The sequence below is a fragment of the Sorex araneus genome, chromosome 3 (genome assembly GCF_027595985.1).
Source record: "Sorex araneus isolate mSorAra2 chromosome 3, mSorAra2.pri, whole genome shotgun sequence".
Taxonomy (NCBI): domain Eukaryota; kingdom Metazoa; phylum Chordata; class Mammalia; order Eulipotyphla; family Soricidae; genus Sorex; species Sorex araneus.
The window spans coordinates 171878661-171904716 of record NC_073304.1 but is presented as its reverse complement, the minus strand read 5'-3'; the positions used below and the strand labels follow the sequence as shown (position 1 = coordinate 171904716).

Below are 26056 nucleotides of genomic sequence, written 5' to 3'. Positions count from 1 at the left end.
GTAACAGGACATACTTATGTGTATTTTTTCCAGGACCCCATATATAAGTATCTATGTATATCATTCATTAATATCTCTTGGAAACTGATCTACACTAGCACATATAGAAAGCACTGTCTCATGTTTTTAATGGCTGTATGATATTCAATTCTATGAGTAAATTACAGTTATTTAAACTGCACTTTACTGCTAGACACAGACATTATTTCAATCTTCTATAATAAACAGCACTGCAATAAATGGTCTAAAACGAACACTTTTGCACACAAGTACATTTATATGTAGAATAAATTTCTAGAAGAATGTTAAATCAAAGGGTATATGTGGATTCTCTAAGACTATAACAATGTTTAAATATACAGAAAATTCTGAATATGTACAGTGAATATCCATATACCCAAAACCAACATTTCATAAGTAATATGTGCTAGGTTTGCTTTATCGCCGTGTCTACCCAATTATCCTTCTATCAGTCCATCCTATTTTCTAGATTTATCTCAGAATAGGTCACAATAAACCATACTTCACCTCCAAATATTTTAGCTGTATATCATTAACAAGAGTTAATTTGTTTAAGTTCTTAAAGTTAGAATTTACACTGTAAGGAACTAGAAATATTTTACATGCAATTTTCCACGTGTCTGTAATTAATTTTTTTATCAAGATAAAAAATATTGCTTCAGAAAATTCTTTCCTTCTTAGTTTAAATCTATTCCCACATAGCCAGTGATAATCACTTTTCTAATATGGATTAGGTTTAGCTCATCCTAGAGATTTACGTAAGAAGAAATGTATGTGTGTATCTATTTGTGTTTGGCCTCCTTCACTTGAAATAATGTTCATGATATTCATCATGTCGTATCAACAACTCAGTGGTTTTTATTGCTGCCTGGTTCTAGTTTATGTGACACCATATCTGAACTATTCTATATTATGATTATTATGATGTAGGCAGGTAGGCAGATATCGCCACTGCTCTCCAGGAAATCACCAAGTACAGAACTGCTGGCTCCAAGGACTAATTATGAGGAAGCACATTTGAAATTCAGATAAATAGTGCCAAATTGTCCCCTGTAGTTTTATCACTGTCTAGTCCAAACAAGACATTTGAAAATACCTATTTTCCTGCAACCTAATCAACAGATAGACATCATACTTGGTTCCTACCAAATCATATCCAAGGTGATGGTGTTGTGATCAGCTCCTGTAAGCACGTAACCTTGCGTTTTTGTGGTGGAGGTGTGGGTTCCTAAGCAGTGCTGTGGGGTCTGAGCCACTCCCATCAACCCTCAGCCTGACCCTTGCCTGGTTCCTGACAGTTCAGTGCCTGCACCCAGCAAAGCATTGCTGGACACCAAGGTCCATTGCCAGGTGTTCAAGGGCCTCTAGGGCAATCCTACCCTTTGATCTCTAGCACAGTCCTCTTAGAAGTGGGTACACTTCAGATTCAAGGGGAGCAGGTAGAATGTGGAGGGAGTGGGGGGTCTTGGGTGGTTCAGGGGGGCTGTGTACCCCAAGACCACGGTATACATGTAAGTGTAAATGAAAGAAGGAGGGAAACATATCCTATCATCCCTGCTTTCCATGCATCTTCACCTGGTTCTCCAGCTCATCCCTTCCCCCTTATCTGGGACTTCTTTCTTAGACCCATGCAGTCACATGTACACGCCAGAGACCTGGGATTTACTGCTAACATCCCCTTTCTTCAGCCCTTCTCTAAATCACTCACCAAATCCTGTCAATGTTTCCTTTTACATACTTTTCCAATTCTTACACTTCTCTGAGTCACCATCTATCCTGAACTAATTAAACTCTCTCTCCGTCCTTTCCCCCTTCAACCATTCTCTAAAGAACAGTATGAGTAATCATTACAAAGTGAAAAATCTAAGCACGACACTCTCCTTTCTAAATGTCAATAAAGAGAATACCGTTTTAGAGTTTATAGGACCTCTGTATAAATTTGCCTCTGGCCTACCATACCTCATTTGATACATGATTGCTCCTTAAACATGATCCATACTAATCTAGTATTTCCATTTCCCACTTACAGGCTTCCTCTGCACCCATGACCTTCAGGATATGCCATCCCTCTCCACATCTGGTCATCCCCTTCCACACTTTCAGTTCAGTTCCATGCATCCTTCAGAGTCTGGCTTAAATAACAATTCCTCAAAGAAAGTTCTGACAGCCATGCTCTGAGAGAGCATGTTCAAATGAGGTTCTTCATTATAAACTCTGAACAACCCAAGATTCTCCTCCATAGCAACTAATGCAAAATTCTTGCAGTACTATAAGCTGATCAATAACTTCCTATGTAATTGAGAAGCAAGATCAAAGCAGGCAACTATCACACTAATTTTCATAACCACTCTACACCCACCCACTCAGTTTACAGTAGATGCTCTATAAACATATGTTGAAGGAATAGAAGAATGAATAAATAAGCAAACAGCTGGAGAAGGTCAAAAAAGTCAAATATAACTGACTTTCTAGCACAAATTAATCTGGAACGCCACTACATGAATAGCCAACATCTTTCCTGCCCATCAATTCTATAATGATGATTCAAGAATCATTTCACGGTCCAAGCTCCAGAGACTCATCATGTCAGCCCTCACCTGCTTGCTTTTTCTCTTCTTACCTGCTTGTTTTCTGCTTCCCTGACAGCCTGATTTACATAATTTAAGATCTGACGGCAGTGATCTGCAGCTCTCTTCACTTTCTCCCTTTCTGTAGGCCATTCTAAAGTGTGGGAAAGAAATTTAAAATAATAAAAGAGAGGAAATCAAAAGAAAAATATGTATGTATGTAAGTATTATATGTGTATCACACAGAGGGTGTGGTTTTATTTCAATAATTATAAAAAGCATACCAAAGACTTTAAATACTTTTGTACCAGGCTAAAGCCTAAGGCAGAATATTAATTCAGGCAGTTCTTAGAAAGGTGAAGTTAATGGCAGGACTTTAAAAAAAAGTACTGGGGCTAGAGCGATAGTACAGCAGGTAGGGCATTTGCCTTGCATGCGACCGACCCGGGTTCAATTCTCAGCATCCCATATGGTCCTCTGAGCACCACCAAGGGTAACTCCTGAGTGCAGAGCCAGGAATAACAACCCCAGTGCATCACTGGGTGTGACCCAAAGAGCAAAAAAATAAAATAAAATAAAATAAAACAAAACAAAGTGCTAAGGCTTAAGACAAAATGAAAAGTATGGAATCTCAAATCCAGGTCTTCATGCTATTATGAAATAGACATAAAATAGAAATATGAAATAGACACCTGTCTATGGTGTCTATGGTGCAACAAATCCCAGGGAGTGAGTCCAAGCATTCTCTGCAAGCTCACTTGAGTGTCACAGTGCATTGCAGCGCATCCACTAAACAATATTGGTTTAATGATAACAATTCAAACAACTCCAAAACAATTTTCTTTAAATCTGGAATTACAGGGGGCTCGAGTGATAGCACAGCAGGTAAGGCATTAGCCTTGCATGCGGCCAACCCGGGTTCAATTCCCAGCATCTATTGGTCCCCCGAGCACCACCAGGAGTAATTCCTGAGTGCATGAGCCAGGAGTAACTGTGCATCGCTGGGTGGGACCCAAAAAGCAATAAATAAATAAATAAATAAATAAATAAATAAATAAATAAATAAATATCAAACAAACAAACAAAACTGGAATTACAAAGAAATAAAATGCACCATAACTTTTATATAAGGAGAAGAAATTTACCAAAATGTGCTGGATTACACTGAAGTGTTATGACATAAAGATACCAAAATCAGAGTATTTAAAATTACAATCTGGGTATTTAACATTATTAGAAAAATTAACCATACACTTTGGAAATTCAAGTTCCACGCAATAGGATAACGTGTGATTATTTAGCAGTATCTGAGTTTTGGTTATTGGTTTTTCCTAAGATTTATAATCTCAGTGAGAAGATGGTACCTGTGTATTTGGCAATATTATCCAACAGAAGAGGATACTTTGTAAGCCTCTGCATTTGGGTGGGGATTATATCCTTCAACTGCAAGCGACGGCACAGTGGATTACTCTCAGCATCCTAAAATGAAAGTGAAGTAAGTGACTTTGTGATTATTATTTGAACAATAATTACCTAACATACTTAGAATGTAAATATTTAGAGCATCATCATAGCTCTGGTTAGTAAATCAAGATTTAAAACATGCCAGGACATACCACTGTCACATTCTCCTGATGCTTTTTACTTTAGTCTCATAATATGAGGAGGGGAGCCTTATCACAAAATCAGTGGTTTCTCTTTGAAGCAAGACTTGCTCCCTTATGATCAACCATCTTCATCTTTCCTACAACTAGCATTCCTATCAAAAGTAAACTAATAAGGGTGGGATGGCCCAAAGGGCTGGCTCAAGGGCCACACACTGAGCACTGAATGCCCCTCACCAGTAATGCTGAGCGCAACGCCTGAGCACCAAGCACCAAGCCACAGCACACCCTGAACACTGTCAGATGTCCCCCCCCCAAACTAACTAACTCACTTGCTGCCCTTCCACACAGGCCCCATCTAGCAGTCTGGACATGGCAGCTCCTTTACCAGGGCCTGCAGACTTTTGGGCTCTGATGCCAAGTGGTCTCTGCTACACGGGATACTGCTGCTGTGGCACAGATAAGCCATGCTGCAGCGAGAGGGCTCAGTGCAGCACAGGTTCCAGCCACGTACACACCGCCTGTAGGAGCCCTGCCCCCTGGTGGACAGACCTGAGACCTGAGAAGATGGCCCTACCTAGGTTACTGTCAACTGACCATGAGTGAAAAAGGAGACAGACTGGGAGGAGACTCAGATCTTATCGGAGGAGTCTTCAAACAGAAGCTCTGTCAGAAAGACACAATCTGACTATCGTGGGATGAAAAAGACCTCCCAAACTGCACACATAGGCCAGAGGCGGCGAAGAGATTAAGGCATTCTCCCTATACAGTCAAGAGCAGTTCCAAGCCAACTGCAGCAAGACAAGAATCTGTTAGACACTAACAAAAGAAACAAGTTCTGCTAACAACTAGTGAGCTTAGAAGACCCTCTGGCTCAAATGACCGCTTCAGTTTCAGCTGCCATACTGATTTTAGCAGATGACAGCAGAAGAGCCTAGTGAATTATACCTGCTCTCGGGGACCGGCACCGTAGGACAGTAGGAAGCCAGGTCAATCCCCAGCATCTCATGTGGTCACCTGCGCACTACAGGAGTGATTGCTGAGTAAACAGTCAGGAGTAACCCCTGAGCATCACCAGGTATGACCCAAAAAGCCACAGGAAAAAAAAGAAATTATACCTACTCTCTTAAACCATGTCAACTGCAATGTAATAAATTCATATTATTTTAATTGGATATGTAGTAGTAATTATTTTAGAACAAATAAAAAAACCAATACACTGTGTTCCAATAAAACTTTATTTACAAAAACATTAAGAGGCTAGATAAAGCCTGTAGGCTGAAGTTTTACTGAATCCTGATGTATACTCACGCTACACCCTAAAGAGTATGACTATTAGCTCTACTCATTCCTGGGCTGAATGATGAAAGTTCATTCTCCTCGTTTAATTAACTCCACTATTTTAAAAGTGTGTAGGGATGCCATATCCATACTGATACGGACTTCTACGTGAAGTATTTTATCCTGGCATATAACCTATATTATTTACCATTCCAACAGCATCATTTATCCCTCCAGAAATTTAAGAGATAACATACGGGTTTTAAAAATGTCAACACAGATATAACACCTAGGATGTAATGTTATATGTAAGACCTAGGATTTTTTAAAATTAAAAATGGAATTTCTTTTTCCTTCCATGACTTGTTCAACTCACTTGCACAAAGGTCTGGAATCGAGAATCCTTTTTCTGACGCGATTTGATCATTTCCAGGGCAAAAGGCTGGTTACTACAAAAGGTGGCAGCAGCATGTCTCAACTTCTCCTCGCCTGATCCGCTGAACTGCACCAAGAATGCAGAGAATATGAGAGACACAACAATGACTGGGATAGTGAGCTCCACAGAGTCAGGCAGACAGGGAGATGACGACATTCCTTCAAATATTCTAGTAACAGGACTGGAGCTATAGCATAGCGGGTAGGGCATTTGCCTTGCACGTGGCCGACCCGGGTTTGATTCCCAGCATGCCATATGGTCCCCTGAGCACCGCCAGGAGTTAATTCCTGAGTGCACGAGCCAGGGGTAACTCCTGTGCATCGCCAGGTATGACCCAAAAAGCCAAAAAAAAAAAAAAAAACAAAACCCCAAATATTGTAGTAAGTATTCCCAAGTGACAAGAAACAGAAAACTACATACATTAATATTAGCTTCTCCTTTAGAAGGTCTGGGAATTGAGAAGGTGCAATGGGCTGAGCACATGCTCTACATAAGAAAGTTCTGGGTTCATCCCTGGCACCACCTGGTCCTTCCGAGTATCCCCAGGAGTAGCCTGTGAGCACTGAGTCAGGAGTAGCCCTAGCACTGCTGGATGTGGCCCAAATATCCATACAAATATACACACATACAAATAAATGTCTGATTCTGATACCTTCAGCCCTTTTCTGATCCTACTGTAAGGGTGTCTTGCTAAAAGTCTACCACACTAACCCACCCCTCCTCCCCTTTCAGCCCACACCACTTTGAAATTAAGTAGGATGGTAGACTCTTGCAGAATGAGACACAACCTTAAAAGACTGAATTAAAATTTCATTTTCTTAGAAACTGCTATCTTCACAAAAATTGCTTTCTTAAGCTTCAAGAAGAAATTTTGGGCCAGAGCAATAGTTCAGCCGGGAGGGTGTTTGCCTTGCATGCAGCTGACCCGGGTTCAATCCCCAGCATCCCATATGGTTCCAAGTACCACCAGGAGTGATTCCTGAGTAAAGAGCCAGGAGTAAACCCTGAGCATCACTGGGTGTGACCCAAAAAGAAAAACAAACAAACAAAAAACCAAGAAGAAATTCTTCGTATTCCAGCGTTCTCTCTTACAATGAATCCTAGTTGTGTCGTACTGTTTTGGGGCTGCACTAACATTAAGTTAATACAGTTTCCTCCGGACTGAAACTGGAGAACCTTTACCTCAACTCTGTTGAGATAAGAACAGGAGATGTTTTACTTTGTAGACTTACATGCCATACTCTGATTTTAAGTTTCTGGTAAGATACCTAACAAACACAGATACCCTGTTAGTAGAGCACTGGTAAGTGGCATGGCCCAGGGTGTGAGCATCAGGACCCCTTTGTGCTGTTGCCAGCAAGCACCATTCCCTAATGTTCCAACACCACATCTAAGCAAGTGCTACTCCTGGTCACTGCAACAGTAGCAGTAGAAGGAATGGGAAGGTAAAAGGGGAGCAGAATCATCCTAAGTACCTAATTTATATTTTAGTATTTCTGGCCAATGCTTTGCCCTGAATTAATCCACTGTGCCATACAGTGACTAAGAAAAATGGTCAGTCCATTCCTGTTTTCCTCATCTTTGACCAGATTGGTCAAGAATATGCTCATTTTACATGTTCTGAAAATTTTTTTGTGCACTAATACTAGGTTCCACTATTTTTCATGTAGAATTATGCAGTTCAATAGATTATGGTCAAAGACAGAATGCAATTTTGTAACTTCTGAATAATGAATCTTCTTGAAGCTTGGTGTTAAATTCAAATGGAATTGCTTAGGAATCAAGACTGAGATTTTTTTTCCTCAGGGATGTGGCAAGTGATGCATGGGAGCCAGTGGCTACTCCTGTGATTCTCACCCAGCTGGGCTGGACATCACCGTGAGGCCCCAAGGAAGGTGTCGCTCCAGCCTCCAGGGCTGCCTCTGCAGCACTCAGGGATGGTGGGTGATGGGGGTCAAACTGGAGTAGGCTGGAGAATGTCCTATCTCCTGAACCACTTCTCTGGCTCCAAGACTGATAACCTAAAGCCCTATGATTTTCAACTTTTTAGTCCACATATGACATAAAATGGATGTTCCATTATGTCACACCACACAATTTCTGTTTCAGGTGATGGATTTGCTGCCAAGTTATTGGAACTCTTATTTGGGTTTCCACTGTGTCACAAAGAGTCACAAAATGAGTCACACCATTACGAAGTAGCCATACAGAGAGTAAGAGTTTTCAAGGGAGCTAAATGTCCTTAATAGTAAATAATGTTAAGTGGAATGAGGAAGAAAATTCTTCAAAAAGTTTAATGAGTGCAAGATCCTGTTCAATGAGTTAAGTAACTAAGAAGTGATCAACTACTGTGTTAGTAGATTCTGGACCATGGTCTAACTATCAACATAAGTGAGAAAGAGGAAGACTATTTAATCAACACTCCAGTACTTAATCTTTTATAAAGTTATCCTATAGAAATGTAAGACTGGAAAAATCTGTGGTATTTCCTCAAGCAGTCTATGTATTACACTAATTTCTATGACCACACCTAAGATGGTCCTAGTCAACCTGTTAACATCTTGTGAATTACATCATCTACACTATTATTCACTGTCTTAACTATAGTACCTGCTTTAACAATTAGGATTAAACCCCATTTCCCCTAGGAAGATTTTCTATATGTTCTAAATTCGGTCTCATTGCTAAGTATTCATGCAACCTGTATGAAAAACTAAGAATGCAGACTGCTCTCAAACAACTAACCTCCAAATCCCCATTGGCAGCGAGCTCCACTAGGGTGAAAGCCATGTCTGATTTGAGAGCTACTAAATCTCCAGCACCCAGAGCAATGCTTGGCACATAAATAGATACTGTGGAGTATATATTCTGACAAAAAGTCAGACAGAAAAATAAAAAAAATCTGACAGTTACTCTAGTTCCTGAACAGTTTGCTTACATTATAAATAAGATTAGGCAATTTTCACCTTTCTACTGTTATAAGGGTAGTACTAGGTCTACAAATTGTCTAATGTTATAAAATCTAATTTTAAGATTTGAATAATAGGACATATCTCTAAATCATTTCCATTAATTTCATCAAAATCTTTTTAATTCCATCTCCTTTAGAACACAAAAAAACTAATATCTCTTTTCTTTTTTTTTTTTTCAACTGAATCGCCCTGAATTATAAAGGTATAGAGAAATTTATGATTGAGTTTCAGGCATATATTGTTCCAATACCAATTCATTTACCAGCACTCCACCAATGTCCTCAGTTTCCCTCCTGCTCTCCAGCCTGTCTCTGTGGTAGACACTTCCCCTTCCCCATTGTCCTGGTGAGAACCAGTTGAATTACGTATCCTTAATTCAATGAATAACAGCGTTTAAAGTTTTTTTTTTAAATTAACCAAGAGAATACACATAATCTAGACCTTTTACATTACTAGACTCGCAAAATGAATCAGTCTGCATAGCTGAAAAGGTTATTTGAGTTTTGAATCTGATCTACAGTATCTAAAAGACATTTAAATAAAACAGCAAATCTCCTTACCCATGTCAACAAATCTTCCCCAATCTGATCAATAACAGAGGTCTCATTCCTTTTTCGAACTGCTTTCATCTGCTCATTCAGTCCAACTAAGAAGAAAAAAAACGGGAAAAAAATTTAAATATACACTCCTTTCAGGCTGTACAAGAACCTACATTTTCAAAACAGTAATTTTCAGAGTATTATAGTTGCTCAGAGAAATCTCCTAAGAAATATAGATTTCTTATATAAATATAGATTTCTTATATACAAGAATTGTATTCTATTCTTACTTAATATCTGTAAGCATTATCTGAATAGAGGCCAAAACAAAAAGCTGTGGAAATTAGCATAGTATGTATGCTACAGGTGCATCCAATACACATTTAATCTCAATACTTCCCTGAGAACCACTCTCACAAAGAACCTATAGAGGCAAGTCTCACAACTGTTTCTTAAAAAGCAGCTCTTCAAAGGCAATGCAAGCCATCAAAGCTTAAAACTGTTACTGCACACTGGTGAAAACTAAGATCAGTCACAAAAGGATAAAAAGCACGAGTCTGATGGGCAGTTATTTCTAGGACCCTAGAAGAGAAAGAGGGAAGCAAGGAAGGGCCACAGAAAAACATGGCTTACAAAGAAAGGAACTAAAAAAACTACTGTCTACAAAAATCCAAGATGACTCCAGCCAGACAAAACCAGCAAGGCAGGGTTTCATACACAGGCTCAATGGCTCAGCTCGATGAAACAATCAAATGACCCGATTTCTGGGAAGTGTCCCACCAAGAGGCCATATGGTTGCCAAGTACCTGTAGATGTGTATTATTATACATAGGGTATAATAGAAATTGTAGATGGCATAACTATATTTTAAAGATACATTTTTAAGTGACAGGGTAATCTTGACTACTATGTTTCTTATCTTGGACATTAATTCTATTATTTCATTTTCATTTTATTTTTGAGAGAGCAGGGACTGAATCCAGGGTGTCACACATTCAAGGCAAAGGCCCTCGACATGCTTTAGACTGTATAGTATAGTAAACCCCATACTAGTACTCTGCAAAAGGTTGATGTGGAGATGGAGGCAGGAGTGGGGTTCAAAGGCCAAACCACTTATTTTATACTGTGAGCTCATATATAATATATAACCTCAAGAATGCTATGTGAATTCATTTGTAAGATTTTTACTGCTATGGTACTTTACATATTTATAATATGTTACCTCCTGGGTGTTTTAGAAACAAAGATCTGAGTCAATTTTTCTTACTGTGAAGTTGAAGAATCTCTTCCAAGTTTGAAAAAATTTTTCGTAGTTCTGAAGGTGACAGAATTCCTTCTCGAGACACCCGCTGATAGAACACTTGATGAAGAACCTTTAGTGTTCGAACATGAGCTCTTTCAGTGTAGAACAATTCTAAGCGGAAGGAAGGGAATCATGAAATATCACCACACTCTGAACATGGCCATGAGACCAAACACAAGTGTTCGCTACAAGCAAGCAACAGTGAGTTCTCTGGCAGCCACTCAGAAGTCAGGAAGGACATGGTGTCTTTGAAGTTACATTTTTGATTCTATGAAAGCCATCTACATACTGGTTCTAAGAGTTTGACACTGGTAAATGAAAAATAGAATTCAAGCTCTTCTGTACTAAACGTTAAATAGTGCTTCCCCAAACACAGCTGTCTTTTAACAGCAACACCTGTCAACTTCAACTAGAGACTTCAAATGGAAGCAACACATAGCCTTTAAATGAACTCCCTTTAAGAAATAATAGTAGTTTTGGCCATCTAATACACCTATAAATACACATAAACTTTTACTATCTCAAAGTTAGAAGAAAGAGAAAGGATTTTATTCAAATAACATCCTAAATGTGGTAAAGAGGAGAGAGTACCAATGTTGCTCCAGCACATGACCACGAGGATAAAATAAAGACATAAGAAAATACAAGCTCTAAGTAAAGGAATACATGGGCCCTAGTTTCCTCCTTAGCACTCATCAACTTTATGATCTTCATTTATTCAACCACTACCCTGAGCCTTAACTTAGCCTAAAAGCAAAATGTTGGGGTAAATGCTGCTGCAAGGACTTTTTAAGATATACCATGCTATAAATCTTCAATATCCTAAAAGATAAGCACTTTTTCTTTTTTTAACCATCAATAAGTGTCACAGAACCATTTGCATTTTAAGAAGTTTCAGAATTATCGATCTAGTTTAATTTCTTCTTTGTTTAAAACAAAAGGTTAGCAGAACCTTTGAAGCCAACTCCAAGGCTCCAGGGTACAACTCTAATAAACGTGAATATACACTAACCACTATAACAACAAACACTGATCAGACGCACCATTAATCACTTCCTGTCTTTTGATCTCAGACGGCCTCAGTCCCAGCAGCACTTCTCGGCTCACAAGCTGCTGCCAGCTGGGCGGGTCTGTCTCTAGGTCGTTTTCAAACTGTTCATCCTCACTCTGACTTTCTCCGAAAGCCAAGCTGTCAAACCTAATGAAGGAACCAACAAAACAATGAATTCACCTGGGAGGACAACAGGTGCCAGACAATGGAAAATAGCACAAGTCTTTCTCTTTTGCACCTCAGTCAGACTCTGGAGGTGTCTGGAGTCAGGGCCTCAACAGCTCCCTCTATAAATGGCACGTGTGGATTAGACCCATCTCCATAAAACTCGTGCACGTTAAGAGTTGTTTTTTTTTTTTATACTGACAGGTCTGTGCATGGGGTTCTTTTTCCTTAAAACAATCTCCAGAGGGAACAATATAATCCATAAAATACATTTGGGAGGCAGTTCAGGATAACTTACTTTCGAAAGGGTTTTGGCGTCCCATGTTCAGTCACTCTAAAACAATGAAGAATATAGTCAATATGAAAACAAAGGAAGAAATGTATGTCAAAGTTATTCAAAACTGGGCTAAACTACAATGGCTGATAAATAACTCTGGACAGTATAATGACTTAAATATCAAATAAGCCCCCCCAACTTGTCTTACTTTATTTCATTTTAGTATCTTTTTAATATTTATCAGCAATAAGTACTAGTTCTTGCCCTGACTCTATTCCCCTCCACTGCAAAAAAAGGGGAAAAATGTGTGTGTGTGTGTGTGCGTTTGTGTGTGTGTGTGAGAAGACTCTACAAAGTACGAACACTCAACAATGAAGACTTCTAGCGACATCCACCCTACTACTGGTTCCATTACCTCTCTACTTCACACTCCTCTTCCTGCACCTGGTCCAGCGGGGGCGGTGGGAAGTCAAAGATAGTATTGGGAGTACGTGGTGCACAGTCTAAGGCATCTCCAGAGGCTGGTGCTTCTCCAACCTGCTTGGATCCTGCACCAACAGAACACACGTGACAATGGCATTAGTATTTAACAAAGACAATGAAAATAAAAGTAAATTTTATTTCCCAAATAGCTTCAACCTAATCCATAGCTACATTTTTAGTTAAACAAGTGCAGGTTAGCGAGCTACCATATTCAACTTTTAAATGAATAGGAAAATTGTTTTTAAGCAACTTAAAAAAAAAAAAACCAATATAGGACATGACCATATCAGAAGAGTGTTTGAGGAGAAACGTTCTCTTCAGTACAGAACACTGAAGTGTTAAAATTAAATGGAAGATTCAGTCTTGTCTAAATAATTCTCTGCTCAGATCTTCACATGACTGCTTCAAAATTCTGCTACTTAGCTGAGCAGAACTACAGCACTAGCTCACCTGTGTCATTCTCTTTCCCGCTTTCCTGGGAAAGAGTGGCTCCTGGAGCCAGAGAAGACATGGAATTGGCTGGCAGACACCCAGCGTCCGCTCCATCACTGGCTAAAGCACTCTGGCGTGACTTAACAGAGTCCTGGGGCTCGGGGCTCACAGACAAAGGTGCAGGTAAGTGCTTGGGGTGACGCTGCTTCTGCTGGAGCTCCATGGCTCTGCCAACTGAACAGGAAGCAAAGGTTAGCAATCTGTGCTGTCAAACAGCGGGGAAAAAAACAAAAAATCCTAAAGGATCTAGGAAAATGTATGTAACCTACATAGAAAAATGTAAGATAATTTATTGAGACAGGAACGCAAGAAGGCCAGGAAGAAAGTTTAGGAATGGGAGGAAGAGAAGGAGAAGAGGCAGGTGAGAGGCATCCGGGAAAGAGCTGATGGAGTAGGGACGAAGGGGAAAGGGAGGGAAGCTGCAAAAGTTAGGGTGCGGGGAAAGGTAGGAGGTTTTACGAGAAGAGGATATGAGAGCAAGGGTGGGTGGGCACCGCTAAACGGACAGATGTTGGTCCAGCTGGAGCTACAGTCACTTGAAAGGGGATCTATGCCAAGTCCTTTTTCTCTACAAAACAACTGTAAGACAATGCCTCAAAGAGTATCCAGAATAAGCTCCAGCCTAACCATTATCCCCATTCACGTCTGTCATCACAGAAAGCTAAAAGTGAGTGCAGCCTGTACTGAGAACGCCGTCTGTGCTCACAAAGCTTTGCATGCCTCCCATTCTAAAATCCTTCCTTCCCAAGTTAACTAAAGATTTTCTCCTAGATCCTTTAGAACTCGGTCAACATCTGTGAAATGCTCCATCTCTTCTACCTCTTCTCTAAATTCTGCTTTATTTTCTCAATGTCTCACCAGAGGGCACTATTGCTATTTGAATGAGAACCCCTTACTGGCTGGGAACCGCATCACAGCCCCACGCCCGTGGCAGGAGCATTCTGAATGTGATACTGCCTGACCTGTGGGTCACTCGGCTGGTTCCCAACCCACAGTACCCTGATTTCTCCTGCCAACCTCCATAATGGATGCAGGCCTCTCCATTCTGCCTGATGCAGTGGGAGACTGAAGAAATAAAGCACAACGGGGAAACTCACAGGGGAATGGAGTGAGGCAACCAGAAGGTAGAAGGAGGAAGGGAGTCCTGTATGTGTATATAGGAATAAAGAGTAGGCAAAGACGAGTGGATGAAATCTAGGCTGGTCTTGTTTCTTTCAATTTAACAATCTTAACCAAGACAGAACAAATTCAGAATAGTCAATAAATTATGCTATGGACAACTAATAATGTACTCCACTGACATTAAAAAAGATATGTTTGTGACAATTATGCAAGCATGTATATGTATTTAGTTCAGAAATAACAATGAATGGAAACAAAATACAATGGAACAACTTTGGCCATGGTTCATCCTGGCTGAGCAGGCTCTGACAGGAAGCTGCCTGGAGTGACAGGAAGGCAGAACTGCAAACTTCGACCTACTTGCACTATTGTCATGGCGGCTTGGTCTCCTTGGGGGTCCTAGGATGCTAGGAAATCCTCTTCGCTTTCCTTTTTCTTCACCTTCCCTATCTTTCTTCATACTTTGCTAAATATGAATTAAAGAGAAAAGAAATAGATTAGCATATAAATTTCTCTTTAGTATATAAAGTTATATAAAGTTTAGTATATAAAGTTCTCAAACACAGAAATCCAAATCTAATGGTCACTTGGAAGAAAACAGCTAAAGTGAAGGCTTGGTACCCAGGACTGTATCTGCATCAAATTCAAGGTATCTTTCCAAATCTTTTAGAGCTGACAATTTAAAACTGTCAGTTGTATAAAGTGGGAGTTTTATGAAACATATATTGGGAGCTTATGATAAATAATTTTTTCAGCCAGGGAAAAAATAAATTCTCCTTAAGTTCAAAATGTTTGATGGTGACATGATGCTAAAGCTGGGTATACAATGATGAAGGAGTCCTGCAATCCACAGCGAACCTTAAATTGTGATAGGTATCATATTCCTGGAAATCTTTTTGGGGGAGTGTGGGTGGGAAAAGGCAGGGTGGGAACTAAACGCAGGGCCTTACCTCCAACAAATCCTCTAACACTGTGCTACAGCCCTGGGCCCTCAGGATCATAAATGAAAGCACAGCGCTGTGGTGGCTGGAAATGGCATTCTGGCTAAACTGTTATTTTCACTTTCAATTGTGTCCTGATGAGTTCAAGAATGTGCAAATTTCTCCACAGACTGTATGTTGTTTAAGACAGGGACTATTTTATCTTTTTTTTTTTTTATCTACATGTTTAGTACTAAATTGTTGAAAAAGCAAGTATCAAAAAGGAAATACTACAAGGAAACGTAAAGGAACACCAGAGACCTGCTATTCGTCTTACCTTGATTTTGGGAAGGAATCCAATCCGACCCCGCTTATGCTCCAAATTTCGAGGTTCTTTCACTTTTACTCCCAAATGCTTCATGTACATGAGAATTACATACTGCATCGTTGAACTGAAGGGGGAAAAAAGATGAGGAAGAAGTCATAAATAAGACCCTGGAGGGAGGGAAAGGAGAGCAGACTAGATACCAAATAACTTCCAACCCACATCGTGGGAATCTCAGAAAGAAGCCATCAAGTGGAAAGTAAGAACTGAGGTACTCATGTCAAACACTGATAGACACTAAAATATGTGTCAAATAAATTACGGACCACCAGAAGGAAACAGTCTATATGTTTAAGTTAAAAGAAAGAAATTGTCATTTAGGATGATAACAGCAGTTTTTTCTTGAAATTCTAGTAAGTTCCATTACCTCTTATCCTCCTCCACAGCCTGAGCGGTCATCCTGCAATTAAAAATGCAAATTAAGAACCGTATGTTTGGGGCTGAAGCAATAGCACAGCGGTTAGGGCATTTGCCTTGCACGAGGCCAACCCAGGTTCGATTCCCAGCATCCCATATGGTCCCCCGAGCACTGCCAGGAGTAATTCCTGAGTGCATGAGCCAGGAATAACCCATGTGCATCGCCGGGTGTGACCCAAAAGGCTAAATAAATAAATAGAATTTTTTTTAAAAGAACCATATGTTTAAGTTCAATTACTACTAAACCCAGATACCTAAAACAACAGAAAAGATCAGAATATTTTTAACCTGCCACCTAGAATAAAACACTGAAATAGTCAAATCCCTCAAGAACTGCTTCTCAGGCTCACAACATCATTGTGAATGCCTGACAGAGGCCCCAGGCCGTCTCCCAGCTTATCCTCTCACTCTTCCCTCCCCTTTCTACCTTCCCTTGGACTGTAAACAGTATTCTTGCTCTTTCCCTCCCTCCTCCTCTTTTAAGCCAAGCAGTAAAAAATAGTAATAATAAAACTTTTTAAAATGTCTGATAATGGAACGTTTTTCCAAAGTCCAGGATTTCAAATCAATGAGCATTTCCTTAATCAATATCCAGAAAAAGGAAACATAAGAACTTGATCTAGGGCTGGAGCAATAGCACAGTGGGTAGGGCGTTTGCCTTGCACGCGGCCGACCCAGGTTCAATTCCCAGCATCCCATATGGTCTCCTGAGCACTGCTAAGAGTGCCAAGAGTGACCTAAAAAGCAAAAAAAAAGAACTTGATCTAAAATAAGAGCAAAACTGAAAACGCCAGTTTCCCAAGTAGTGTGAAAAGTCAAACAGACCCACACAGCCCGCCTGACAGCCCCGCTGAGTTCATGTAGAGTGTAGTTCAGGCGTTAGTAACCTCAGGAAGCATTTCCACACACTCTTTTATAACTTACAGCACTTCTTCAATTTTGGTGACAATCTGCTCCGCACAGGCCCGCTCCTTTTCCAAAGTTCCCCGGTCCTTGTCTCGCTCTGCATCAAGTTTAGTTAGTTCACTTTCGGCCAAGGTCAGCCCCATACTACGTTTCTGCCTAAAGAGAACAGGAGAAACTTCCTGAGGTAACTTAAGCAAAAAAACATCTTCCTCCAGGGAGTTCATCAGTTCCCATTGTTATGAGTTTCTAACAAGAGGTGAATGTCACTATTTTCTATTTGGGGGCCCATGTTATCTAGGACACTGGAGGGGGAAAAAAAATGCTAGAAACAATCACTTCATGGAACACAAATTCTAAGGAACACACTTGGCTGAGACATAGCACCGAGTCCAGATTCTGGATACATTTTGGGATCAGGACTATAGTCTGAGACTCGCACTAATCCTTTGGCCTCAGAAGCTCATGTGTTTTACCAACAGTGATGCAGAGGCAGGGTCTTAACCCATTAACCTTCCCTGATCTGAGGAAACTCATTCTGAACCACCAACCACAGCAGCTCGCCTCTCCCAAGCTTACCGAAAATCTTCCAAATGTCGCTGCACTTCTGGGTGGACTCTCTCCTGCATAGTATGAATGTAGTGGCGATGGAGATCTTCAGGAATCAGTTCAGGTCTTCTTTTTTCTACAAACAGAAAAATTAAGAAATTACTTTATCTAAAGGTATCTTCTGAGCACAACTGGCAAAATAGCAAAGCTATTTGGCATTAACTTGAGGTAAGACAAAGAAAAGGTTTTCAATGCATTTCATCTCAGAATTCAGATTTTATCTACTTTTTAGAAGACTTTCTACTGTGATCCAGATGATCTATTAGTCACCATGTGACAGATAAAAACCTTTAGAGTTGAACAAGCTATGTATCTATAAGAGATGTCATTTTCCAGACATCTTACTTACCAAGATCTACTGATATTTCATCAGGAACAGAAACTTTCAGGTGCTAAGACAAAAACGCAAAAAAAAAAGTGAAATAAGGACTTTTCAAAAAATATACATAACTATAGGTACTTGAGTAAAGAGTACAACTCAGTTGCCTGCTCATACGCAGAGTCACATGCACACTCATTTACTGGCTTCCACTCCCTGAGTTTCATAGCTCTGTACCTTCTATTGTTTAAACTTGAAAACCCCTTCTCTTAAGAAGCATGCTATGAGGCAACACCTACATGGTTTTACTAGATGACTGAATATATATGAATTTTTACAAAAGGGTCGCATGCATGAAAGGAAGATAGCCCTTTGAGCTATCTCTATAGCCCCTAGTTTGGAATTTTTATCCCCTCATTACATTGTTGAAATTATATGAATGCATATCAAGTGCTTTTTTTTCCGTCACTAGCCTAATTACGATCATCCAAATATATCCGTATCTATTCAAACATAAATAAATGATAAACCCCCTAAAACCTGTAAAAAGTCACATGCTTACAATCAATTTAGCAATGATAAAAATTAAGAGAATAATCAACAACAGATCTAATATAGTTGCTAAAATGTACGATAAAGTTTGAAGTCATGGGCAGGAAGACTGGAAGCCGGAGTTCAGTAATTCATTGCTCTGAAAGTAAAGATTATGAAATTAACTTGTAACTTACTGCAGACCGATCCAGGAAAAACTGATGGAATTCGAGGAAGACACGACGCGTTTCCTTGGAATTGGTCTGTTTGTACAGGTCAGAGTAGAGATAACAGAGCTGCAAAAGGAAAAGAAAAAACAGAGGGAAGAACATGAGATGTGGTGAAGAAGGGGAGCTGCTGGTTGCTCGCTGAGTTGGGATGTCTGAAACATGTGGTTACCACCAACAATGAAGAACTGCCAGATAATCAGGCCTTTGAAAATGACATTTTAAATATTATTCCTATAGATTATGGCATATTTAGAAAAGTAAAAGAGGCTCACTCGTTTTATACAAGTAGAAATGAATCAATGTAAGAATTCTGAATTGGCTGAATAATAAACTACATACCAAAGTTGCAGGGTCAAACTGTGAAACTACATGATGTAAAAAAACAGCCAAGTGAGCGGGGCGAGACTTTAGCAATTCAATACTCTGGAAACAGCTGCACTGCCCATTGATCTAGAAATGAAAAAGGAATCAGACATCAATACATAAGAGCAAAATGGAATATGAGATTTACTGAACAGAACTATCCAAATTTCACATTTACCTACTCAAAATAAAAATCTGAGATTTAAAAATTTCACAAATAGGCAACTTATGTTGATTCCTCTGAAAATTTGTACTCTCTTGGGGAATAGGCTGAGAGAAAAGCATCTTGGGAGAACTCAAGTTTACAAAATGATAATCAAGGAGGTCAAACATTCATTTTAAAGCACTTTAAAAAATACAAGGAAGGATTTTTGCCTAATAATTAAATAGCTGTTTTTTTCTTCTGTTTTGGATTAATCACAAAATGGTGTTAAGAAATGAAGCTGGGGGAGGCACCAGCCCCGCTCGCCGCCGAGATGTGATCCTGGGGGCCGCACGTGTGCAGCCTCTCTGCAGCTGCACAAGCATGACTCCAGAGGCCAGCTAAACTACTTTTGGTATGGGCAGCTCCTTGCAAAATGTCTCCAGACTGAGAACTAAGCCGCAGTCCCATGCCTGCCCAGGAGGGGAAAGACTTTCCTTTCCTTTTTCCTTTTTCCTTTCCTTTTTCCTTTCCTTTCCTTTCCTTTCCTTTCCTTTTCTCTTCCTTCCCTCCCTCCCTCCCTCCCTCCCTCCCTCCCTCCCTCTCTCTCTCTCTCTCTCTCTCTCTCTCTCTCTCCCCCCCCCCCCCTTGCCAGGGGTGAAGGGCGTGGTGACCGCCATATTATGAGGACCACAGATGAGAGTTACAAGCTTGCAATGATCCAATATCTGGAAGAAATTTCCCTGGATTTAGTTGCTAAAATACGGAAATCCAAAACCACGCGACCTCATATCTCTTCACAACAGGTCTGACTCTAGTGGGGAACTCCTAACAATAATAGTGAGGTTTTTGTTGAAATATTGAATGTAACCAAAGTAAAGAGAAAGTAAAGTGAAATTTATCAGTTGGTGGGGGGGAGGTGGCGGGGGCGGGATGGGAGGTATACTGGGTTTTTGGTAGTTTTTTTTTTTGGTGGTGGAATATGGGCACTGGTGAAGGGATGGTTCTTTCAGAATTGTATAACTGAGGCTTAAACCTGAAAGCATTGTAATTTTCCACATGGCAATTCAATAAAATTTAAAAAATTATAAAAAAAATAAAAAAGAAATGAAGCTGTACGGTTTTTAAGTAAGACAACTTCAGGAATACTAACATAGTCCCCAAAACACAGAACACAGAAAATAGTAATAAGGCAACTAAGTCAACAATTTCCACGTAAGTTTTTGCATTATGCAGAAACATAATTATCTCCTCAAAATAAAATCAATTCTACACAATCTCAGAAAATACAAAAGGGGAGAACATTATCTCAGCCCTTTCTGAGGTCAGTATTATCCAACTATCAAAACCAGACAAAGGCACTGTGATAAAAGAAAGCTAGAGAACAATAGCTCCCATAAACAGAAGCCAAACACACACACACACACACACACACACACACACACACACACACACACACACACACACACACACACACACCCCTGAATTTGGCAATACATAAAAAGTAAATACACTGCAACCAACTGGCATTTATCTTAAAAACACAGAGCAGTTGTGACATGCTACTATTCATCAATATAATTTACCAGGCAAAGCGACAAAATCAGAAAAACAATTGTTACCTCAACCATTCAATAAAATTCTACAATTGAAAAACCTCTGAACTAACTTTTGGGAATAGTTGCTTAAGCTAATAAAAAAACATACAAAAAACCACTAGTGAGCACCCTATTTAATTGTACAATACTGAATGTTTTCTCTCATATACCAGGATTAAGGCAGGGAAGATCCTCAACCTCATATTACCAGTGCAATAACAAGTTAAGAACAAGAGAAAAAGGGTAAAAAAGACTGGAAACAAGGAAACGACTCTCTATTCATAGGCAACACAGCTGTCTAAGTAAAAAGAATCCTAATGGGTTATTTTAAACAGCAGCAAGAGAGCCAGACAGCTCAACGCAGGCTGGGTGTGTAGATCTGGGTTCAATCCCCAGCACTGTATGGTCCTCATTTCTACGGATCAAAGCAAAAAACAAGCAAGGACCCTGTGCTATGAACCGGTTAACTTTAGTTCTAAGATTTAGCTTCAAAGCCTTCCAAGTATTACTTCCAGAAACTAGTGGGTTTGTTTTTGTTTTTGCCACAAATCAAATTTTTCAAAAAATTAGTAACTTGTTTCTTGGAGGAAAGGTCATCACCTGTTCATGTTCTGTACCAAAATCATCATCCTCAGCTCCAATGATATGTGGTGCTGTGCGTGTTGAGGGACTCCCAATTGGACACTGAGCATCCTGCGGAAAGAACAGAAAAATGATCTGGTGGTCAACTTCAGAGAAAGCACAAAGTCAAATCATCAAAAAGATGTGGCTCATTCAACTAACTAGCAGGATTTCTTCTCGGTTCTCTTTCAGTATTTCATTTTCAAAGTGGTGGGTCTCAAGTATTTAAGGCCATAGCCCTCTTGAGCAAAGGGATCTATCACAATATTGACTGTCACGTGGGCAGGGCAGGGACCCCTTTCCTCTGGAAAATAATCAACAACCTTTACTTATTACAATCGTGGCTATGTTCTTTATATTCTGTTGGTAGACTTGTAAAAAAAAAAAAAAAAGGAACAAAGGTAGTCAAGAGGAAGCAAAAATGAGCAGAAACAGTAAGACAAATGAAGCAAGGTTAGAGAGGTTAATCAATGATTCCTATAAATTTGTAACAAAACCATCACTGAACCCTATTTTCTCCTTTCTCCCCTAGGGGGCCTCCCTAGTTCAGGAGGCCCAGTGGTCACTCCCATTGATTCTCGGCCAAGCAGATGTGCAGTTCAGTGAGACTGCCCAAGGTTGCCGTGCTGGTAGGGCCCTGTAGTGCCAGGGACTACCAGGGCTACCCCATCAATATCTGAGCATACCCAAGGCTGCACCCAGCGATGCTTGAGAGGTTGCGTAGAGCCCAGGATCACATTCAGGTTTTACATGCACCCTAAAGGCTATCTCCCCAATCCATCTTTATCTGTGTCTGATGCAGGAAGTTTCCAGTGCACAATAGCATGGAGTCATTTCAGGCCAGGTGACTCTCCATCGTGAGGACAGTCCTGTACACTGGGAGCGGCTGGCCTCTACCCGGCCTTTACCAGGGACCAGATGCCAGTAGGAGTCATAAGGAACAGAACTGTTTCCAGACACTGCCAAATGTCCGGAGGGACAATATCGCTCCTGATTAAAAATCACTGGCAAAATGCAATGAAATTTTCAAATAACCACAGAAACGCTTCCATAGAAACAAAGATAACAATGTTACAAAATAAATTTGTGGATTGCTGATCTCACTGCCATGCAATAACAGCTCATCCATTTGCCAACTCAAATACAAAATTGGATTTAGAACATATAAGATGGTTTATAAAGCAATGATACATAATGTGGAAGCAATAAAAGGTTTGATGACCAAAAATACTAAACTAAAAGATCATAAGTATTAGAGAAATAAAAACATGGGACAAGTAAGTCTATCTTAAGTCTGACAGCAATTGAACAAGTGGGATCTGGAGAGAGCAGGAAGGTAGCAGTTTAGGATTCATCTTCGGAGGAATTATAGCTGAAAACTATGCATACGGGTTTATTATGCATAAGAGTTCACCAAGTCATAAACTAAGTGAATAATAAGTGGGAATTTTTCTAATTTGTGTGGCAACACTTACCTGCACCTCCTTGAGTCTGCCTTCTATTTGTGATCATTCTTTCTTTTTAAAACCAACGCTTTTAAAAGGTTTAAAGCTTGGGCCGGATAGAGAGCACAGCGGATAGCACTCGTGCCTTGAAAATGGCTGACCCAGGTTCAATCTCCAACATCCCATATGGTCCTGAGCCCGACCAGGTAGTTTCTGAGCACAGAGCCAGAAGTAACCCCTGAGTACCACTGAGTATGGCCCCAAAATCAAAAATAAAGTAAAAAGGGCTGGAGCGATAGCACAGCGGGTAGGGCGTTTGCCTTGCACGCGGCCGACCCGGGTTCGAATCCCAGCATCCCATATGGTCCCCTGAGCACCGCCAGGAGTAATTCCTGAGTGTAGAACCAGGAGTAACCCCTGTGCATCGCCCGGTGTGACCCAAAAAGCAAAAAAAAAAAAAAAAAAAAGTAAAAAATTTGAAAGCTCAAAAGAAACAACAGAAGTTTGTTCAGAGTAGTTAAAACAACTTCGTATTCTAAAACTGATTAAGGTCTCTGATTTTTTTTTTTCTTTTTGGGTCACACCCAGCGATGCTCAGGGGTTACTGTTGGTTTTGCACTCAGGAGTTACTCCTGGCGGTGCTTGGGGGACCATATGGGATGCCAGGGATCGAACCCGGGTCGGCCTCGTGCAAGGCAAACGCCCTACCCGCTGTGCTATCGCTCCGGCCCCTCTGATTTTTTTTTTAATAGGTCTAACATATACACTGTTAAATTCTTTAAAACAAAAAACCAAAATAATCTAAGTATTAACTTAGAGATTTTTGGACTAATTTGACCTACAGTCCCCTTTTCAGTGGAAAAGAAATTTTACTCAGTTCCCCCCAGTAAATCTACCTTCTTTAAGAGGAGAAAGAGAAAGTGTCCCCACTGACCCCAAAGCTACCACTACCACTCCATCCCCGGGCCATTAGTACAGTCCTGGCAGCAGCATCTCCCTCTCTGGGGCACTGATCAAACTGGAAAATAAAATCAGAATGCTAAAATAATCCAATGAAGAGCAATTATTTCGGCAATTTCATTTCTGAGTATATATCCCAAATAATAATGAACAGATATTTAACTTACTATGTTCATGGCAGCATTACTCACAATAGTCAAAAGCTCAAAACAGCTCAAGTATTCATTGATACACGAACAGATAAACAAAACGGGGTACAAACATACAATGAATTGTTATTCAACAATCCAGAAAGGAAGGAAATTCTAACAGGTTCTAGCACAGATAATTCTTTAAGACATTATGGTAAGTGAAGTAAGTCCATCACAAAGGAAAGACATTTGGATTCCACTGACTAAGGTTCCTGGAGCAGTAAGGACAGACGGAGGGAGACGGAGGGAGACAGAGGGCTGGAGGGAAGGGAAGTCAGTGGGAAGATGAAAAAGCTTGATAGAAGGTTGTGATGATAGTTCACAATAGTGTAAATGAACTCAACATCAAAAAGCTACACATGCACAGAATTGTTAAGATGGCAAAACATGCTATTTTAGGACAAAGAAACAACATTAAGTCTATAATACAATGAAGTAGCACTAACTGAAGATTTGTTAAATCTTTATTCCTTTCTTAATGTTTTCTCTAAGGAATATAAAAGGCAACAAAAGAACATATAAATATCAACTTTTTCTGTCACCTAAGTTTAAAGAAAATAATATCATCCACGCATTCAGTACTCACAGCATCCTGAATTATTTCACTTTTCTCCTGATTTTCCTCTTGATAAATCCTCTCTTTCAGGCCACTCTTGGGACTCTAAGGGGGGAAAAGGCATTCAGTTCATTTCAATAGATCCACCAAAAAGGCCAAAAGAGAGAAGATAAAAACGGTATGAATATTCTGAATTTCATGTTTGTATCTGAAACTACTCAGTAAGTTTCAAATAATATCTCACTCTGCTACTTTTTCTTGATTCTGGTAAATTTTCCGGATGTTTCAGCTTTGGGTTGATAAAAGAATACAGAGCAATTCCAGTTTACTTCTCCAGACCCTAGGGCTAATTTTTATTCACTCACTCTTACTAGCTGTATTACACATCTTTAGGAACCAGAGACAACTCAGGACACAGGGGTTAAGGTCTTGCATGTGGCTGACCCTCACCTGAGCCCTGGAACTACACGGTTCACCAAGCACAGTATTCCCATCACTGCAGAATCCTCATGTTGAACAACAGCCCATCTAGGTAGAGACTCACCAGGGCAGCTCCAGCCCAAAATCTATCTTTATTCTTCTCTAACTCTCTCTCTCTCTCTCTCTCTCTCTCTCTCTCTCTCTCTCTCTCTCTCTCTCTCTCTCTGAAACTAATACTTCTATGTAAGCTCAGAAGCATTTTTATCTAAGAATGACAACCCCTTTGCTCTCAAGAAACAGTGAGGTGTGGTGGAGACAAACCATAAAAAGAGAGTTCAGCAGCACTGGAAAGGGAGAACAGGACAAGGTAATCAAAAGTACCAGTGGCAGAACAGAGTAAAGCCCCTAGTAATCTAGATTTGACCCTTCGCTTCTAAAATAGTCTCTATCCAAGTCAGCCATCGCTGCGATAGACTGTTACAGAATAATTGTCACTGTTCTCCCCAGGAAGCTTTGTTTATATTTGGAGGGCTGGCTGGTACTCTGTCGCTCAACAGAGGCATATCACTTAATGCCTGGGGAAGTTTGGTGGGTTAGTTAACTCTCTTTGGCCTAAGCATTATTTTGTAAAGTTAAGATAACAACAACTGTTTGGAGAATTAACTAAGGAATGCAAAAAACTCATTAGGGCTTACTTTCCATATGCCCAATAAGCTGGCTATGACAATTTTACTCTTATGGTAAAGATTAAATTTTCGTCAAAATCTTTAGTCTACCCAATTATAAAACTCCTATTACCTACTTTTAAGGACAAAAAAAATTTTTCCTCAAGTTTTCCTAGCAGGAGGAACTGTGTCGCTGAACCTGGTCTTTAAAATATTATTCAAATGATGCTTAAATCAGAGATTTTTGTTGTTGTTGGGTTTTTTTTTTGTTTTGTTTTTGGGTGACACCTGGAAGTGCTCAGGGATCATTCCTGGCTCTACCTCAGGGATCACTCCTGGCAGACTCTAGCGACCATAATATGGGATGCCAGGGATTAAACCCAGGTCAGCCAAATGCAAAGCAAGAGCCCCATCTATTCCAGTCCTAAACCAATGCTTTTCCATTTGTTTTTAATCACAACACTCAGA

The 26056-nt window shown here is 40.1% G+C and overlaps 1 protein-coding gene across 3 annotated transcripts in view; it reads right to left on the bottom strand.

Moving 5' to 3' along the window:
• The window catches only part of ARHGEF12 (Rho guanine nucleotide exchange factor 12), a 140777-nt gene that overhangs the window by 16349 nt on the left and 98372 nt on the right, over window positions 1–26056 (bottom strand). For all 3 annotated transcript variants that reach the window (XM_055129918.1, XM_055129920.1, XM_055129919.1), the window contains 19 exons: window positions 24534–24608; window positions 21331–21423; window positions 18967–19077; window positions 18595–18693; window positions 17897–17939; window positions 17518–17623; window positions 16960–17097; window positions 15986–16018; window positions 15571–15685; window positions 14674–14779; window positions 13150–13365; window positions 12632–12764; window positions 12238–12273; window positions 11767–11921; window positions 10688–10834; window positions 9442–9527; window positions 5850–5975; window positions 3953–4067; window positions 2642–2742 (listed from right to left, as the gene is read on the bottom strand). In XM_055129918.1, the coding sequence (XP_054985893.1) occupies window positions 2642–2742; window positions 3953–4067; window positions 5850–5975; window positions 9442–9527; window positions 10688–10834; window positions 11767–11921; window positions 12238–12273; window positions 12632–12764; window positions 13150–13365; window positions 14674–14779; window positions 15571–15685; window positions 15986–16018; window positions 16960–17097; window positions 17518–17623; window positions 17897–17939; window positions 18595–18693; window positions 18967–19077; window positions 21331–21423; window positions 24534–24608 (2034 nt within the window). The remainder of the gene's footprint in view (window positions 1–2641; window positions 2743–3952; window positions 4068–5849; window positions 5976–9441; window positions 9528–10687; window positions 10835–11766; window positions 11922–12237; window positions 12274–12631; window positions 12765–13149; window positions 13366–14673; window positions 14780–15570; window positions 15686–15985; window positions 16019–16959; window positions 17098–17517; window positions 17624–17896; window positions 17940–18594; window positions 18694–18966; window positions 19078–21330; window positions 21424–24533; window positions 24609–26056) is intronic.